The sequence below is a fragment of the Anomalospiza imberbis genome, chromosome 5, assembly GCF_031753505.1.
Source record: "Anomalospiza imberbis isolate Cuckoo-Finch-1a 21T00152 chromosome 5, ASM3175350v1, whole genome shotgun sequence".
NCBI lineage: Eukaryota > Metazoa > Chordata > Aves > Passeriformes > Viduidae > Anomalospiza > Anomalospiza imberbis.
In genome coordinates, this window is record NC_089685.1 from 19,771,381 (window position 1) to 19,791,322 (window position 19,942).

The 19,942-nt window shown below is 40.0% G+C and overlaps 1 protein-coding gene across 6 annotated transcripts in view; it reads right to left on the reverse strand.

Moving 5' to 3' along the window:
- The window catches only part of PLXNB2 (plexin B2), a 252,434-nt gene that overhangs the window by 68,217 nt on the left and 164,275 nt on the right, over nt 1-19,942 (reverse strand). For all 6 annotated transcript variants that reach the window (XM_068189818.1, XM_068189813.1, XM_068189816.1 and 3 more), the window contains 5 exons: nt 10,057-11,167; nt 8,194-8,376; nt 7,161-7,283; nt 3,334-3,434; nt 1,057-1,183 (listed from right to left, as the gene is read on the reverse strand). In XM_068189818.1, the coding sequence (XP_068045919.1) occupies nt 1,057-1,183; nt 3,334-3,434; nt 7,161-7,283; nt 8,194-8,376; nt 10,057-11,154 (1,632 nt within the window). In that variant the 5' untranslated portion in view covers nt 11,155-11,167. The remainder of the gene's footprint in view (nt 1-1,056; nt 1,184-3,333; nt 3,435-7,160; nt 7,284-8,193; nt 8,377-10,056; nt 11,168-19,942) is intronic.

Consider the following 19,942-nt stretch of genomic DNA (forward strand, 5'->3'; position numbering starts at 1 on the left):
ATGTTCTTAGTGAATAATGAAACCAGAGCTGAATAGGCTGTAAATGGTGGAGTTTGAAAGGGATAAACAGAAAAGTGGCTTCCTCAAGACTCCAGACAAATGCAAAAAATTCATTACTGAGAAAGGATTTCTGAGTGGTGATGAGATCTTAGCTTCCTCAGTGAAAGAAAGCATTTGAGAAACTAAAAAATAACAAAATAAGATGGGAAAACTTAACAAGGAAAGACAACAATTCAGCTGAAATTTGGGATGCTGTTCTTGACTTAATGTTTCAAGTGGGTTAATTACACAGTTTAACTTTTTCCATGTTGTATTGCCAGTAGAAAAGACAATTATCCCTTTCTCACCGAAAGCAGTTATACTCTACTAATATTTTTATTCAGCATAGAAATGGCCTTAACACAATGCTGTTTACATAATTTAGAAATTGAATTGAAGTGACTTGAAAGAAACTTTCTTTATTTCTTACTAAGAGGAATTAAAAGCCATTTTATTGATTTTACTTGCTGAACACTCCCAGGAAGCACTCCACATTGGCATGCTCCATTTGGAATTAGAGACACCCTATGACACCCTGATCACACTCCAAAAACTCAGTTTTGTTGCCACAGAGTCATTTTGCATGCTGAATTTACTTTCTCTATGTATCCACTGTGTAGGCAAATCCACTGCTTATTTTAAAGCAACAGCTTATGGCTTCACTGCTTACTTAAGTTCATGCTCAAGTAAGCTGAAAGGGCAGCATGAAATCTCCCCTACCAATTACATTTGATGGGTTATACAACACTGTGCAACACTTTCATAATATTCAGGTAAGTAAGCGCTTTATCATCCATACTAGTACATCACTTTGGTTTACAGAGGTCAAAAACACGAACTCAACCTGCAAGAACAGCAGGCAAGAAAGGGCACTGTGAGAAATGACAGAGACTGAGATACCAAAATAGCCTCCTATTCCTAGTCTCCACTGTGCATAAAGAAATCAGATATTCATCTTTCTGGTAGTCACATCAATGTGCTTAAAGAATATTTATGGAAATCATCTTCCTGTTATACCTTAGCAGGAGCTCTGAGACTCATATTTAGAGGCTCTGCACTAATGATAGTCACACATGTGCCACTTGGACTCCACAGCCAGTGGTTCTCCTTATCAGCTGTACCACAGTCTGCCTTCTTTGTGCACCTGGAAAAAAAGGAACAAAACCCAAAGCAGTATTATAGCCGGACTATGCTTTCTCTGGACTACGCAATAATTTCATGATTAGAGACTGAAATTACAACACAAGATGACTACAAATTTGCTTTAATATTGATTAGTGGGGTTGTTAGAGAATTTTTAACAGAATAAGTGGTGCAATTACAATTGATGGTTTGGCATATCAAGAGCAAGTGCCTATAGTATTTTGGACAACACCTTGAATCAGACAACCCAAATCCAGGCAGTGGCAGCATAGGAATCATAGGACAGCGGAGATATCTGAAATTAAGCTGATAGTCTTCATTGCAATATGTAACAACATCCTGAATGAGAGGGCACAGACTGGTTTTTTTTTGTGCAGGTCAAATGGCAGACACCTATGTGTTGCCACTGATAAGACACAACTCTCAAGAGAGCAAGATGCAACAGAGCAGTATTGCTGGGGGCATACAAGCTTATGGAGAGCTTCTGTGTGACCCAGTGCTAGAAATGTTATTTTTCAGGGAATATTTTCATTAACAACTGCCACTATTTAACGCCTCTTTCTGCCAAAGCAGTGTTAAAATTATGGGAAGACAAGAGCAGTTGTGTGGCCTCACCAAAAACACTGGAAGATTTTCCCAGCTCAAGTACAGGAAGAAATGCTGCAGTACAGAAGCTGCATGTGGCTACAAAAGCTTGTTGAGGTGGGGACAAGAGCTGCATGTGGCTACAAAAGCTTGTTGAGGTGGGGACAGTCTCATGTGTATTCTTTCCATTCTGTGCAACGTTTAAAAGAAAATGCTGGAGGATCTCTGCTGTAGCAGAAAGTTGACTATTAACTCATCAGGGCTTTAATGCAGTGCAGCTGTTGCACAGCTCGGTCAAACCTCCTTTAGACAAATCATTTACATACAGAGTAAACATTCACATAACATATCCCTAAACTCACTACTAAGTGCTGTGTGTGATCATGAGACAGAACTGAAACTTAGAAACGAAGAACTTTTTTTCTCGCCTTTGGAAATAATATTAGCAAATGTGAAAATTCATGTTTGCCTGTTCTCACAAACCATTAATATTTTGAGATATTGAGGTCAGTGGTCATACCGGAAACCTGAAGGGAAATCTAAGGAAAATTGCCTTTTTATGATATATGCCAAAGCCTTCAACTCCCAGCAGCCCAGGAGGAGTTTGAGGTTACATTCCAAATTCTCAGGCTTCATCCACAGCAACTGAAACCCCAGGCTGAAGGAGTTACAGTATATTACATAAACCTGCACACACCACATAAGTTTCTCTGCAGTGCTCCATATTATGCTACATCAGGCTGATTGGTAACCTAATGTGATGGTTCACATTTTCAGGCAGGAAACTAGAAGCCTGAAATTCATCTGCATATTGTAATTAAACAGCCCCTTTGTTCCAACAGCAAGAAGTTAGAATCATGAATTCCCAACCACTCATGCCAAGGGGTTAATTAACTTAGTAGTCAAAAAGAGAACTGCAGGACTGCTCTTCCCTTTCGGCACTCTAATCAATGCAGAGTGTAAAGAAGAGACATTCCAGGGCTGTTCAGTGCTGTCCTAGTTTACATGTGCTTGAATATTCATTCAGTGAACCTCTGCAGATAGTCAGCAAAATGTCACTTTCTGCTCTCCTACAGGCAGGTGACGGTTCCCTGTAGCTACACATCTTGATAGATGATTATGTAAAACCAGCATTTGAGCTACACACTCTGTTTTAGACATGGAAAACTTCTTTCTTTTATGTTCCTTTGTACATTTTACTGATGTACTTTAAATACATGCTATACTTTCTGAATCTGAAATAGGGAGCATTTTTTTTATTTTCTGGGAGACCATGTGACTGTACAATTGAAAGAGTGATAAAACATGCAGTTAGAAGATGTATAATCATTCTCACTACCAGCAGAAAAGTATATATTTTCCCAAAATAATCAAATCTGAAGAAATCAACAGGGACTTGTGTACAGAATATTGATCTCAAGGTCTGTGTGATGAAATTAAATGACTGTCAGGAGCATAAGGCTGAGTACGAAGAGCTGGGATCACCATGCCAAGCAGTGACCCAGAGCACATGTCAGAACTGGAGCAGCTCCGTGCCTGCAGCTGAGCACACCTGGCAGCACTCACCTGCCCTCCCTCACGCACCAGCCGCAGTACGGATCCCTCGCCTGGGCACACTTCTCACAGTCCGAGTATTTGTGGCAGTCCTGCACAGGTAATCGGTACACCTGGAAAACCAAAAGCAAGGCAAACCTAACAACTGAAAATGGCATAAGGAGGTGGAAACATTTGTGGACTTAGCTGTACAGTGTCATTGCCTGTGGCAGCTGTATTATTATACTCAGAGCTCAGCCTTATTTTAATAAAATATGTATAGAAGCAGTCTGTTCTTTTCTCTTAACAAAGTCTAAATTCACATACTTTTTTCTGCTTTTTTTTCCCACTCCAGCATTATCTAATCTGTCTTCAAAGTAATGTAGGACATTGTTATAATCAAGAATTATGAGCAAGCTTTACAAAAATGAGCTTTTCAGTTCCTCCAGTTATATTACTTGTGGAAATCTGCACGTCAGGACAGAAACTGCATCAGTGATTCAAGAAGCAGCTACTGCAGGGTGGATACTTTCAAAAGACTAACTTGGTACTGACTAGATCATTTTCTAAAGAGAATATTCTTCTCTCTCTATCACTACCATGGAGGTGAAATTGTTTGGAAATGCACTTCCATCCAGAAGGCATTTCAGAAAGTCTGCAAGCGTGAGAGAGCCAGGGCGTTTTGGGTTACTGCACTTCTCCGTGCATAACCTTCCACCATGGAATACATTCACTAAATAAAATGGAAATAATTATGACAGGAAGCAGCAGGGGAAAGAACATCATCAGTTCTCATGTCTCATTCCCCCAGTAAATATACAGCTTCTAGTTTTGATTTCCTTTGGTGCAGAGAATAAACAACGTTTTCTTTGGCTCAGAGAAAGAAGAGCCATTTCTTTTAGCTATGCTGCTGCAATGATGCAAGAGGAAAACAGGACATACATCTTCCCATTTATGACTTCATTTTACTTTTAAAGAGCACAAAAAGTGTAGAAACAGAAACTCTGAGAGGTAGGCTTTATAGTCTCATTTTAATATAATGCCAGTCTCATCTCACTGGCAATTATGAAATTACTTTGACAGTCTGAGTTTGGCCTTTTCTTCATATTCTGAGAGTTAAACGAAATGACTCAGTTAAGGAAAATGTCAATATTGCACAATTTTCTTGCATTTATTAATAGAGGGGTTTACCTTTTCAGCATTCTCTTCCTTTTAGCTAACTGAAGCTGCATCACTGGCACTCATACGCTAACTGGTACCCATAAGTAATTTAATATCCAGTCAATTATTTTTTTTTTTATTTGACAAAATATTTGTTTCACAATTCTGGCAGGCATAAACAAGCCCTAGAGATTGCCCTCTCTGCAAGTTTTGTGTTACCTTAATGACAAAAAAACCCACCAAACTGAAACCAAACCCAAAAAACCAGCTCCTTTAACAGCCAATTACAAAATGCAAATAAATTAATTTTAGGGCTTTTTGAGTTGGCACTCTAAATAAAAAAGTGTTGAAAACTAAAACAAGCAAACAAGCTTAGTCATGGTAAGTGACTGCTACAGACTTCTGCTTTCCTCCAAATACATTAAGTACCTTAAGGAACCTGGGATCCTACCAGTGATGTACACTTGGAATGAACCAGCATGAGCAGCACAGGGGTGCTAAGTTGCTTTCCAAGTCCCACAGGAATGTGCACTCTGTTCAAACTTTAGGAGCAGGGGGGACTGACTGCTGAAAGCATTTGCTCAAAATCCCCCACTGCTCTTGGCACCACAACAGAAGCCAGAAGAAAAGAGGGGAGAAAGGTGAAACAGGAAAGGAAGAGCTTGCTTCTCCCTATGGATCTTACCCTCTGTATTGTTTAGCCCTGTGTTCCTCTGATTTCTTTTTAAAGAAGTTATCACCTACCACATCACCTCTTACTCTTTGTTCAAATGCTCACAGAGCCCAAGCAATTAATTTCTAAATGCTGGGGCAGTCTGCATCTGCCAAGTAGCTCAGCAGCGTGCAGGCCTGTCAGTGCAGCCAGTTGTTCTTTATTGTTTACCTTTAACCATTAAAACACACAAATCAGGATTCTGATATCTCTACTCCCACAACCCACAGCCATGCCTAACCCAGAAGTACATATTTCATGTCTTATTCTTCCCCCCCCTGCTTATGTCACTTTGTTTCTCCCAGCTCCGAAGGCCTCCATTCTCCTCCTGTCTATCTGCTTCTAAAAGTGGGTGGGACTGCTCACTGTAATTAACTCCTGGAGATGACAGTAATGCAATGCCATTACAGAGCTCCCAACTTTAGCTATTCATATTTCAGCTAAACAGGTCTTGTAAAAAACCCTATTATTCACATTATTCAGAAACTGCAGTGTCTACGAGAGCTACTTGGAAAAGATTTAAGTTACATCCTTTCTTCAGCAGAAATTTGCTGCATTCTAAATTTAAATGTTTTGTAGTGATTGATTTTTTTTTGGCAGGTTTTCTCTGAAAAGAAGTTGTCTGCTGTCTTCCTCAATTCTACCATTTTAAGCTGACTGACCAGAAAGCCTGTCTTGTCTTCCTTCAATGTTGCTGCTATCCCTTACATTGCTCAGCAGCACACACAGTAGCCTGGTGTGGACCTCAGGGCTTTTACATAATATGCCAGCTTGTCAAATGGGGGGCCAGGCCACCCAGAGTTTTGTGGACAATGTTGAAGCTTGGACTTGTGTTCCAAATCTGAACAAAAGACAAATGAGAAGTAACAACAACTGGGAAAAAAAAAAAAAAAAAAAAAAAAAAAAAAAAGTAACCCCTCTCTCACACCGTCATATTATTAAATGCTTTATCAGTTGTTTTCTGGCATTTTTTCCAATGTTGTCTCTAGCCCAAAAACCTTCAGCTAGTTCAGCTAGGCTATAACATTCCCGCAGCAAGAATTTATATTAATCCTTTTATAAAACAGCCAGAAAAGATTTTTCTTGCACTGTCTTCCCAAATACTCTCACAGCCCACTCATTCTCCCTGTGTCAGTGGTGCAGAGCATTTCCATGTTTCATTCCATGTCACTGGCAGGGCTGCAGATGGTCACAGCCTGTCACCCACCTTGTCCTGGAGAGCTGCTGAACAAAGTGTTTGAGCCTGTCAGCTCCAGCCTCCACAAAGAAAAGTGTCAGAAGAGGATTACCCCTGGGGGTGGAGGAGAAATCTGGCATCCCTCTCATTTCCTACTTGCTTCATTTCCTCCCATTTTTTACAGACCTCCATTGTGCCTTCACCTTACAGCAAAAAGAAGGGGTCTAGGAGAGATTGGCCATGCCTTTTCTAGTGAACTTGGACTTTTCCTACTGTGCTCAGTTCTAGAAGAAGCTGAATGAAAGTGTTTCCCAAATATATAATTCTCTCAATTGCTTCTTAGTTTTTGACACTAAGACTCACAAAAACTACTGATGGCTTTACAGACGTGTCAGTGAGAGCATGTCAGGAGAGCATCCTGAGTCCTGAAGTGCTCTTGAAAGGATCTGATGGCAGCTACAGCACCCACTGGTACTCCACGCATCCCACACTGAGTGCTAGGGCTGCTCGACCCTGAGGCGTGCTGGTGCCAAACATCTCCAATCCATCCCTCTCACAGAGCCTGTGTGACAGCTCCAGAGGGGAACTCACTTCCCGTTCCCTGTTGCTAAGCATCAGGGACATTACAGTTCTCCAAGTCACAACACGTCCATCAGCTTAGACTTAGAAAGGTCTCCATAGACACAGAGTTGGGGGAGTCCCACCAAATAGGGAAATTTCCGGGAACAACTGGAAAATGTATAAATCTCAGGTTAAGCTGCAGAGAAAGTGAAAGAGGGCCGGGTCCTTAATGCAAACAGGACATGTTACCTTGTCTGTGGTCATCACGTACAGATTTTCTTGGGTTTGATCAAGGACCAGGTCCTTCTTTACAGGTTTGTTTAGTTCAATGGTAAGAGAGCTGTACTCAGTTGCAGTGGATGACAGGAACACCTATTTTGTGGAAGAAAAAAAAAAGGTGGTTAATGTTGCCTTTTCCCCACAATTATAATTTTATCTGGCTACTGCTATAAAAGACAATTAAAATGTTTCTAAAAATATATTAAGAACAAAAGGAGGACTAAGGCAAATCTTCAATAAAGACATTGAAGTGCTGGAGAGTATTCAGAAAAGAGCAACAGAGATGGTGAAGGGTCTGGAATACATGTCTGATGAGGAGCGGCTGAGGGTGTTCAGTCTGGAGAAACAGAGGTTCAGGGGAGACATTAACACTCTCTACAACTACCCAAAAGGAGGTGGTAGTGAGGTGGGCATGGTGAGCATCACCATGTCCACCACTAAATCATGTCTCTAAGTACCACATCCACATGATTTATCATGTGGTTTGGTGGGACTTGGTAGTGCTAGGTTTAAGGTTGGACATGGCCAACACTCTCCCTCAAGCAAGAGAAGGTGTTTGGTGTTGCAGTCTTGATATTTTAACATCACAAACATGTCAAATCTTGAGCACCAGACAACCAGAATTTATCAGAGCTTCAGCTTGGGCTTTGTATTGCTGCCTCTATTCACTGAATGGCCAGAATGACTACAAAATGAAAAGTTGCTCTTAAATCAGTATGAGCTTGAATAGATATAAGGCTAAATCTGTTAGATTACCTAAGGCTGTTTATATAAAGCTCTCAGTAGGTATATAATCCTTTGGGAAACTATCATTCAGGCAATGCTAATTCAATCTGTGTATCAGATAGCTGAGGTATGTCAGAAATAATGTGTCTTTCCTTTGAGATGAAAAAAACCAAGCTCCGTGAGAATTTGCTCCTAGTATGAGATCTTATAAATCCCATTTTGACTTTCAGTTCAAAACCTTTTATATACCTTCCAGTCTTTTAATCCAGTTTGTTACCTTAAGAATTTTACCATCCGACGTTCCCAGAAAGGCCACGGTGTGCCCATTCTCCACAGCCACAGTGACGGCCGTGAGATTCATCCCTTCTTTCTGCAGCACCGGCTTCTCTATAACACCATTCCTACTTCCCAAAAGGTACGGCAAGTGTTCGAAGCCACAGGGGAAATTTTTGTTTGCATTCTAATAAGGAATAGCAATACAGAGTGATGTTAAACATTCAGATCACTAATTCCTAGCTAAGAATGAAGTGCAGCCCTATTACTAGACCATATAATACCCCTCAGCCACTGAAGAGTAGGAAGAGAGAAATGGATTGTCTGGGCATTTGCCCGCAGCCAACAGGCAGTAATCAGACAGCAGCCTGCTAATTGAGAACTGCTTCCATGCTTTCACTTTCCAGGAGACACAGGGAGAGAATTTTTTTTCTGCTTCATTATAGCAGCAGTTTAAAAATTAACCAGTAGGTTTAATTAAAATGAACATGTCATAGAGTCTGGTTTAACCAACTTTGTCTTGAAGACTGTTTTTTTCAATTGCTGTTTTGTTTCTTACTTTGCTGCAATCCATAAAAAAAGCAACTCCCTGGCAACTGTCTCATGAACTTCAAAACATTCCCGCCTCACTATGCTTTAATCCTGAGCGGCAGCAAGAGCTACCAGAAGGAAGTTCATTCACACCTTGCCTTTCCTGCTATACTTAGTAACAAAAGCATGTTTCTGATCTGAAATCTACACCTTATTTTTGTCAGGAGCCATGGCCACTCATCACATTCAGGATTTCTGTGTTTGATGCTCACCCCATATGCAGGGTACTGTAGCAAGTAACACTGGTGGTTTGAAGCAAAATGTGCAATTTTGACTCATCAGCACTAGTGACTTAGTGTGTGGGAGATGGCTTCAGTCTCACAAGATGAAAAATTATGGGTCAATAACAAAAAAAGGTATTCCCATGCCCCATCTCTTCAGCTGTTCACTCCTCTCCCTGGACTATAGCACACCACTTCTCAAGTTGTGCTCAAACAGCTGCTTATGCAAGTGTGTACCTTGCTTGGGCTGTGAAATTAAGACATCCTCCTAAAAGCTGGCTGAGTTATTTTTAAGATGATTCTATTTCTCAACCCAGTTTAGGGTTGGCTGCAGTAATGAATGAGTAGCATGCACAACTGGGGCTTGGAAATAGAGTGATGTGGGTAAAGCAGTCATAAAGCCAACAGAAATGCTGAAAATTGCCTCTTAGAGACAGTCATAGGTTGAAGAACAATAACTGAATGGTTGTAAGAGTACCCTTCAAAAACCTTATAGTCAAGGTAATGACAGGCCATAAAAGGATGGCTATCATGCTATACAAGTATTTTGAGCCACATCAAAATATGAACACTACCTAAATACAGGAAATCTGGGTATTTCAGTTGTCTAACAATACAAGTGAGAAAAAATGCTGAATTACAGATACATCTAAAAGATTCTTAATTCCATTTAAGAGCATTATAAATACACTGACTGAAACTACAATTATCTACAGTGATCACCTGGAGGCTGATCATGGATGCAAAAAAATCCCTGCATTTGACTCAATAACTCCCATACCAGAAGGAACCCTTTAAAAGAAATACATTTAGGAAAGCAACACTTGTCTTTGAGAAAACATCAAATCCTTTCTAAGAGACTCAAAATTTTGTGATTTCTTACTTAACGTAGTCCACAACCCCCCCCACATTCCATTTCTATAGTGAATCCATCTACTGCGTTTTCAGTCATCTTGATACAGTTTAGCTCAAAGCCAACCCAAAGCATGTAGTTGTGTATGTTCCACAAACTTTAACACAGATTCGAAAACTAATATTTATATTATTTATATTACCAATCCATGTAATGCACATGGGTTTTCTGCTGAAAAAAGTTTGTAAAATGAGCTGGTATTCTTTTTAGTGTAGCAATCATTCCGGTTTTCTTCCATCTTTTCATTGATCTGCCGCAAGGAAAACACACACATGGCAGATTTTAGAGAGCCATCATCTTTGTTTACTTTGCTGAAGAGTGCAAGAAGAACTTTGCCATCTGAGGGAATATCTGCAGGTTGTCCCTCCTGAGCCATGCTCTTAGCCAGTTCTTCTCCAGGGGTAGTGACATAAGCAGAATGACAGTGGTCATAGGCACCATCATCATCTTTGCAACCGAAGTCCATTTCAAAGTAAGAATAATAATGGGCATCATCTTTACACAGACGTGCAATCAGTATGCGGTTGTTGACATGTTGTTTCTCTTGTTGATTAAAAATAAAATAAACATAATTTTTATCCTCAAAAACTGCCACAAACTGTTGTGTGCTTGATGAGTGATAAGCTGACTTAACAGCTGCTGAGTCTGTATATATTTCAAAAATGTCTTTCCCATCCCTGGCGTAAAGCTGCCGAGTGCTGATTATGATCCCATTGTCATTTGGTCCATTCCCTTTCCCGACAAACAGCACTTGGTCATTATTCAAGGAAGTGATCAGTCCCACAGTTGATACATTCTCATAGTTGCTTGCTACAAAGGACTTTTCTCCACTACTGTCTACGTAATACTTCTCATCACTAATGTTTTGTAGATCTCTGATGGCACAGATTCCCTTAAAAAGGCTTCCACATACCACAGTTGTATTATCCACCTTGTTCAGCAACAGTAATTTGTTATAATTGTCAGTCAGTACGGCCTCTTTACATTGATTTTCATCAATGGGAGGTGTGCATTTTTTGTTGTCCTTTCTTGGACCTGTTTCTACAGATCTTATTACTTCCAGGTTTTCTGTAAGCTGATACAGTGCATTTACCACTCCCAAATAGATTATCCCAGTGTCATTATCCACTGTTAGATGATTTAGCTCTGTAGCACTCTGAAAAAATTTCAGTTCCTCATTTCTGGATAAGGTGATGCAAAAACAGCTCAAGATGGTCAGTGTCCAGATCCATAAAGCCATTTCTATGTAGTACCTAAAAAGGGAAAGAAAATAGTAACATGTAACATATAGAAAAACACAGTTTACACAAAACTAAGAAATGTGGAAGTTTTTCATTACTTAAATACACTTATCCTTGTGCAGGTGTAGACAGCATGAAGATTATGGAAAGCCTCAAATCCTGTTAATTGCCTAGAAATTTAATCTGTTGGAGAAAGATTTAACAAGGTCATATGTCTAAATGATGATCACAAAACCAATTAGATTGATTATATGATTGTGCTAAAGTACAATGAGAACAGCCAATTTGAAACAACATGGAGTGACAAAATATGTCCTGACTGCATCATACTGTGTCAATTATTTACTGCTGAACATTTAAAAATAATTCGGAGAATCCGAGTTTCGGGTAGCTCCTCCTTAAGAGCTGTGTGGGGGGAATTTACATAAAAGTGTTGGAAACATTTTGTATTGTGGGCTTTCCTCAGAAAGGAAGAAACCTTCCACTGTATACAAGCAAGTCTGGATCTGGCTGCTGATGCTTTTTGAAAAGGCATTACACTAATCCTTCATTAATGTGAAGCCAGAAGATGGTAGACCCCTTAATATGCAACATTGCCTTTTTCTGCTGATATGCATTAAGCTCCAACACTGTGATTCACTAGAGCACTGCAATTAAATAGTTTCAAATCTGTCCTAAGACCATCACTTAAAATTTTTTTGGGAGTATGATTCTGTTACCTTTTTTTAAAATCCCTTGCAGAATTGTTAGTTCCCAAGCAGATCGCCTGGCTGTTTGGAATCAGAGAAAGACCTTCTGAAACTTGTAAGCAGGGGTCTAATTCTAATCTAAGAGTTAAATGAGGAGTCTTGGCTGACTTCCTAAGGCCTGAACATTTTGTTAATGTTTTCTCAAAGTGTTTCATTCTGAGAGCAGAGAAAAAGGTGGCATGCTTGAACACATTGATGTTAGGGGGAAAAGATGACTACTGTTTGGAGGAAGATCAAATATAATCCATCATATTTTCATTTTCAAAGTAAGCCATGGAGTTCTTTAATCTGATGAGAAAAGAACCTGTAAATTTGCAGGGAATCTCAAGTTAAATCTGAAAATATCTGGAGTCTAAATAGAAAGGAAACAATTAAAAACACAGAAAAGACAAGAGAAAAATTTAACAAAGCAATCTAACAGGCAACAGTCTCATAGGAGGAGGAAAACAACATGAAATGCCAAAACCAGAAACTGAAAAATAAAAAAACCTTTAAAAAATAACAATAAAGGAACCATGCTCCTTTGTCACCTATTACTTCTGTTTTGGCAAGAGCAATAGATTCCGGTGGGATGTGAAAGAGAATGGCTGAATCATCATTTATACTGCATAACTAAGAATAAATGCTAACAACCTGGATGTAAAAGTTTGAGCAGGGAAGGAAGGACTTCTGTTGTGAGCATAAGTCATCTGTGAGCTTCCCAAACCACCGCAGCATTGCCAGCAATGCGTAAAGACAATGCCTGTCCTCTAGAATTTGAGCATGTTTTGCTGCTCTATGGAGAAAATGCACGTGCAATGGTGAGAACAACTGCTCTAAAATCAGAGTGAACTGAACTCCTAAATCCCCCAAAACCCACTAAATGTAACTCGGGATAAATAAAACGCTAACTTCAATCTTGTTTTGCTGAAGCTCCTATCATGTACCAAACGGAGTAGCTAACTATAAAATGATGCCCAAGACAAGAGAGTACATCACCACAGCACAAGTTGGACTTTCTAATGATAGACTGAGCTCCTATGACAGTGACCAAGAAAAGGCTAAGAATTATAAGCTATTCTCCAGACACACAGACTTTAGCACATGCTTAGCAATGTAATGAAGTGCTGGATCTCTTTACAACAACAGTTGACCTGCTCTAAGGAGCCCAGAGTTCCTCTGAGTTCTTCTCTTTTCTTACTGTTCCCAAGGACTTCAGTTTTCCAGCTTTGATCCCATCTTACTTCTCCATTGCTAAATGATATGTGATAATGCTTGTCATCTAGTTTCAAATATTATCCCTTACTGTTATCTGTAATGAAATAAAAAAACCAGCTTGACACACTACTGCAGTGTTTTTTCATACAGGTTTTTACATTTCAGTGTTTTTATCATTCTATTACCTATTGCACAAGGATCAAACGCAAAATTGAGAATAATTTGCTCCTGCTTTTCTCACAAGGTAATTATTTTTAGATTATTATAATCTCTGCTCTCAGTCAAAGAAACCCCCATAAATAGCTCTACTTGCAAAATATGCCTTAAATGAATGGAAAATAATTAATTGTACCTTAATTTCTGTATTCATTCCCCTCCACATTCCTGTATTTCAGTGGATTGAAAACCGCCATTTTGTCCATTGGTGGCACCCAGGACACAAAGGCTGCATTTGCAACGACTCCTGCCATTGTCCCAGAAAAACGGAGTCTTGCTGGTCCATGCCAGAACCAGAAAAAAAATACATTTTGCATGTCTAAACCAGTCTCTCAGAGGATTAATTAATTCTCTGTATAAAAATGGGTAATGCTTCCTCCCTACTATTTTCTGCCTTGTTTATTTATAAAATTTTTTACTTAAATTATTCAGAACTACATGCACTCTCCATTAATAATGCCTTATCTTTGTTTGCTTATTTGTTTGCTTTTGTTATTTACTCCTTGCCACTCCTGTCTAATGCCAACCCCCATCAGATTAGTTCAGATCTCTATGCAAGGTAACAGTTCATGATTCTCTGTACTTATTATTTCACTTTCCATCCTCTCTCCAAAGCAAATAGTAAACAAAAATTACATACACTATGAAGAGATTCAGAAGTAAACTCTCCTTCACTTATCAAAGAGCAAGCTTAAGAACATTTAAAAAGCAAATAGAATGAAATGAGATGAACTACAACCACAGGCCACTTTCACCTGTTTTTAACTTAATTGGGAAGAAGCAGTTGGAAGAATCCTTCTATGACCAGCTGGTGTGATAAGAATGCTAGAGCTTTTATTAACATGGGTGCTGTACTGAATCAGATGCTCTGGGAATGTATCAAGAAGCAGTCTCCTGCTGTGAAAAACTTCTGTTTTAAATGAACAAGTTGCAGAAACACAAGAGAAAAGGTGTAAGAAGCATAGGCTGGAGCACAGAATCCATGATGTTCTGCACAGGAAATGTATTTCTGATGGCTTAGTCACATACTTTATTTACACGCAGGCCTAGGTGGCTTACTCTAAGTCATGCCCTGGTCCTGAGAGCTGCCATACACCCTCCACCCTCAATTTGCACTTAGTTTTAAACCCTTAGCAGACTCAAGATGAAAGAAGACCAACAGAGCATTTGCTCACATAATTTTTTTTTCCTCTCTCAAAATCTTGTCTCCAGCCTCTTGTCCCCTCTACTGCTTCCTACAAAAAAAAATGAAATTCTAGGATTTATGTGCAGGAAACACAAAGCATCCAGGAGAACACTTCATACACAGGAACTACCATAAAGTGACACCATGTTGGTAATCACAAAACTACCTGAGCTCTGCCCCACAGAGATCAATTTTAAACTAAGTACCCAAAACTTTGTATCTTTCTACTCATGCAAGACCAATAACTTTAAATAACACCCAATTCTTCAAAAGGCATGCAGAAAAAAGGAGCATCTACAAGAACAAAGTGATCTTCAAATTGACCTTGCATTATTACAAACAGCCCTAAGAACTAGAACTAGCACCACGCTGCCTGGACTTGGCAGGTGTTCTCCTTCAGTGTAAAGTCATTTGCTGTGCCTGAACAGGAGCCTTCAACTTTCCAGCCATTCCCCATCACCTTAGCCTTTGATATGTCTTTAGCTTTACTCTAATTAATTTCTTACTTTTGCTTCAGCTGAAGTGAAAGAATACCAAATTTTGCCTGAAACTGGAATAACTGAGAACTAAAACACGTGTTATTCCCAAAAAGCAACGGACAAGAAAATCTTCACTGAAGAAATAATCTCACCATTTTAACTTCTGTGTTTTTTTGCAGAGTATTTCCTTATGACTCACATATATAATTAATTAAGCCCTGCTACATCATCTCATCCAGACAAAATTTTTTTACTTGAAATTCTGGTCTAGAGACAAGCACTTCTGCCAAGCAAGGCAGGTACTGATATGCTTTAACAGTGAGATGCAGAAAACTGTGGTTCTCCCAGCAAACTTTCCCTTAATTAAAGGGACTCCAAAAGGTGTACAAGGCACTTAAATTGGAAAAAAAAATTGGTAAAAAGGACTCAAAAATTGGGACATGAAAAAGGTAAAATCCAAAGAATGCACTCCAATGACATGGTTATTTGGGTAAAGCTGAAAGAAAATTCTCTTCTCTTTCATTTTGAGTAACTTTTTAGCTTTTATTAAGTGTGCCAGAGGTTGGAAAGAATTCAGCTTTGAGTTTTGTGCTCAAAAATAGTCAAAACAGAAACTGGAGAATGTATGAGAAGCAGGGGATAGCAGATTTTCAGTCTGGATTTGAAAGCTTCTACTTTTGCAAGAACTGTAGGTAAAAGTAAACTCTTCCTCAGTTACAACTTTCACTACTATTTCCTAAAACAAATGAGTGATGGTTCAGAGAATGAATCACCTGAAACAACACTGCAGGATTCACACCTATCTCCCAAGAGCATGGCAACATTCTAGAAAGGTTTTGGACAAAGAGGAACAACTCTGTTGGTATACTATGCCACATATCCAAAAGTGGTATAACCAGTGAGAATAGTAATCACTGTGATGGTGTCCATCCTGTAGCTGCGACAGTTTGCTGCTAGCAGATGGGACCTGTGGGTCAGAAAACTGTGGGAGGTCATGCTGTGGAGAATGAGAAACCAATATCCTCTTCATTAGATGTTGTGATAGCCTGTACTGCTCAAAAGGAGCAATTTTCCTACCCTTTCACTTCTCAAAACACAATTTGCTAAGATGTATAGACTATCTTATATGGAACAAAAAATCCCATCAGGTCAAACTGCCTGTAAACTGCTAACATATGGACAAATACTTTAATATTGTTTCTATTCCTGGTGTAGAAGACAAAAGTTTTGCTTGTTTTCACAAGACAGATTTTTAAATGTTTTCTTTTTTCTTTTTTTGAGAAACTTTCAATAATGTAAGATTTCTCTTTTTTAATATGTGCAATAGTTTTATTGACACAGATCTTCTGTTACAAGGACTAGTTGAAAATTACAGATTTGTCAAGGAAATAATGAATGTTACACCCTCAGTCCCTGAGCATTTTGTTGGTGTTTCCTGCAGTCCCTGAGAAAACAAATGGAAGACACATGGAAACACAAATTCAGGTTACTAAAAACCTGGGTTTCTTATATCAAGAATAAGCTGTGGTGCCCACTAAATCACTCTGTCACTCCATTCCTTGGCTAAACAGCCTGAGAAAAATATGATGAAAGGATCAGGGGTTGAGATAAGGACAGGGAGATATCACTCATCAATTACTGTCACAGGTAAAACAGCTGCAACTTAGAGAAATTATTTTAATTTGTTGCCAATTAAAATCAGAGAAGGATAATGAGAACTGAAACCAAACTTTAAAAAACCTTTTCCGCACACCCTCCCTTTTTCCTGGGCTCAATTTTACTCCCCAGTTCTCTACTTTCTCACTGCAAGCAGTGCAGAGAGGTGGGGAATGGCAGCTGCAGTCAGTTCATCACTGAGGGAGTCTCTGCCACTTCCTCCTTGTCACACTCTTCCCCTGCTCCAGCATGTGTTCTGTGCCACATGAGACAGTCCTTCATGGTCTTCTCCAAAGTGATTCCTTCCCATGGGCTGAAGTTCTTCATGAACTTTTCCAGAGTGGAGCCCTTCCACAAGGTGCAGTCCTTCAGGAACAGACTGCTCCACTGCAGGTCCCCCACAGGGTGACAAATCCTGCCAGCAAACCTGCTGCAGTGTGGCTCCTCTCTCCACAGGCCACAGTCCTGCCAAGAGCCTGCTCCAGTATGAACTTTCCACAGGTGTTGAGTCTCCCAGGGGCTGCAGGTGGATCTCTGCTCCCCCATGGCCCTCCATGGGCTGCAGGGGCACAGCTGCCTCCCCATGGCCTGCACCATGGGCGCAGGGGAATCTCAGCTCTGGTGCCTGGAGCACCTCCTCCTCTTATACACTGACCTTGGTGTCTGAAGAGTTGTGTGTCTCACATTTTTTTACTACTCTCTCCTTGCTTCTGTCGCACAGTAGTTTTTTCCCCTTCTTAAATCTGTTACCCCAGGATGCTACCATCATTGCTGAGCGGCTTAGCCCTGACCAGTCCAGGTCTGTTTTGGAGCCAGCTGGCATTGGCTCTGTTGGACATGGGGGAAGCTTCTGGCAGCTTCTCACAGAAAACACCCTCATAGTCCCCATTACCAAATCCATACTATGCAAACCCATTATACCTATACCGTGGTTTCATCTGTCAAGAATGAGTTTTACTTTGGTCCGAAGAGGAGTAAATCTATATCCTGTGCCTACATCATCAGCAGAAGCCAGCAGTGTCTGGGAGAGGAGAGTATGCACTGCATACTTCCCCTGGGAAAGGGGCATGAGCAAGAAGATGTTTCCATCCCTCTGGAAACTCATCTTTCAGAAGATCTGAGATATCAGCAGCAAAAAGATCTCAGATAACTCACTGCCTGAGATAACCCATTAACCCAAGTAGACACTGTGGCATCCCACAGCCTGGTCAACTGGGAGCTCAAGGGTAATGGATGTATTTGAAAGGATGAGGAAATGTTGTATGAGCAAGACGATCCAAATGGAATTTTAAGGACTTTTTTCAGCTTTTGCTCACATCCTTATCAGCATTCACACAAGTTAAAAAGATGAGTTTTGGGAACCTGAACCACCAATCATTTACCAAAGATCACCAAATCTTTCTCAAGTCTCACAGGCTTCAAAGGGGTAGGGAGGGGATTAAACAAACTATGTCATCCAGCTCTAGTACCCTGGCAATTACAGTAAAACAGCATCGCTGCATACCACCAAGACAAACAGAGATGTTTTCCCGTCCCACCTTAGAAAAGGTTTCTCCAGGCATTGCAATTGTATTAACAGCTGAGGAACACAACTGCCTTTTACAGTTGGTTCTACATCCATCAGCATCCCAGCATACCTATGACAAGGACTCTCATGAACTCTGCAAAATTGGCAGGATTGTGTTAAAAGTTTAAGAGAGGCAAACAGCTAGAAAATTCAGAATTCATATTAATAATTATATTATTAGCTTCAAGCTAAATTAATAACACTATTAGTAGTTGGAATCAAAACCTTTCATCCATGCACCCCTGAACTTTAAAGCATTTAGTATTCTGATCCAGATCCAAAATCAGAGCAAGAGGGAGCCACGTGAGCCTTAATTTTTCAACTAGGAGTCACTCAAAAGAGCATTAACAACAGGTGATGAGACTTAAAAAACAAATACTTATATTTTTTTGCTATTGCACTCCAGAACTTACAATAGTGTCCTGTTTTTGCAACATCAGCAGGTAAACAAAAGAGAAGAGTAGCACTTTGCAGATTTATATGCAGTCTTCGAAGCAGAGACTCTAATGAATTCCCTGGTTCATTTCAGTCAGACCTGGCAATGTTTTGATTTTTAAGATCTTTTACACCATAGATTCTGCCATAGTTCAAGGACAGGTTTTTTGGCTGGTCTTAGGATTCAAAATAAAATTTCTTTTAAGTGAAAATACTTTCAAGATTTTACAGTGCCAAACAGCTTAAAAAAAAAGGTCAATAAAAACATCTGCTATGGAAAGACCTCATTTGACAGCATTCATTACCAGCAATTACAGATTATAAACTACTCTGAGACAAGGTTAGCTTATGCCAGAAAGGTCTCTTCAAATCCTATTTTTTATTATGAAGACAACTGCTCATATTATCATCCCAAATCAGAGGGTTGCACATTCACATTCCAGCCCCTTGCCCTAATTCAGGCAGGAGCACACACAGAGAAGAGAAACACTGCAGAAGCAGACCTGCATTCATGCCTTCCTGGACCACCACACCTCCCATTCAGTTTGGGCCTCTACATTCATATTTTCTCCATTCTCTCAGCAGCAATGAAGCACTCATTTTAATGAGGCCTCACTTTCTCAAGTGTCACAAAGATGTAGTTGATCTGTAAGAAAAGTAGCTGAGTGATGCATTTAATAGCAAGCAGCTGACTTGTCAGGAATCTGAACCCACAGAATCTCCTCTTTGACCTGCTTTGTGATTTTGTTGAAGCCATGAAATCTCCTAACAAAAAAATGTATCTACAATCTCACTGAGCACTAATCCCAGTGACACCCTATGGACAAACACCCAGCTGAATCAGTCTGCAGTCAGCACAGGGCCACAGGCCACTCCAGACACTCCCAAAGCCACTTACACTTTTATGTTACCTGATCCTGCAAATAGCCAAATCTGATTTGGCCACAAGGGTAAACACCTGCTGCAGCTGCCTGAGCATCAAGGGGGGATGACTTCCTGCAGCAGCTGCTATACAAGGTGGCCACAGAAGCCCAGCAGAAAGAAGGGATGCCTCATGCACACTCACCAGCTCCACGTAAGCCCTAAGTTATTTTATCCCTTCTGCAACCCAGGAAAAAAATATTCTTTTCTTTTAGCTGGTGTACCTGCAGAAAATGAGAGTCTGGAGCATGGGAAGGAAAGCCCAGGGAGTTAGGATAGTGCTGATTTGCTGGCTTTCCTTGCACTAATAAGGGTATTGAAGCACAAGGAAAAAAATGCATTTATACTGATAGTAAAAGGAGACTCTGTGTCACCAGCTCC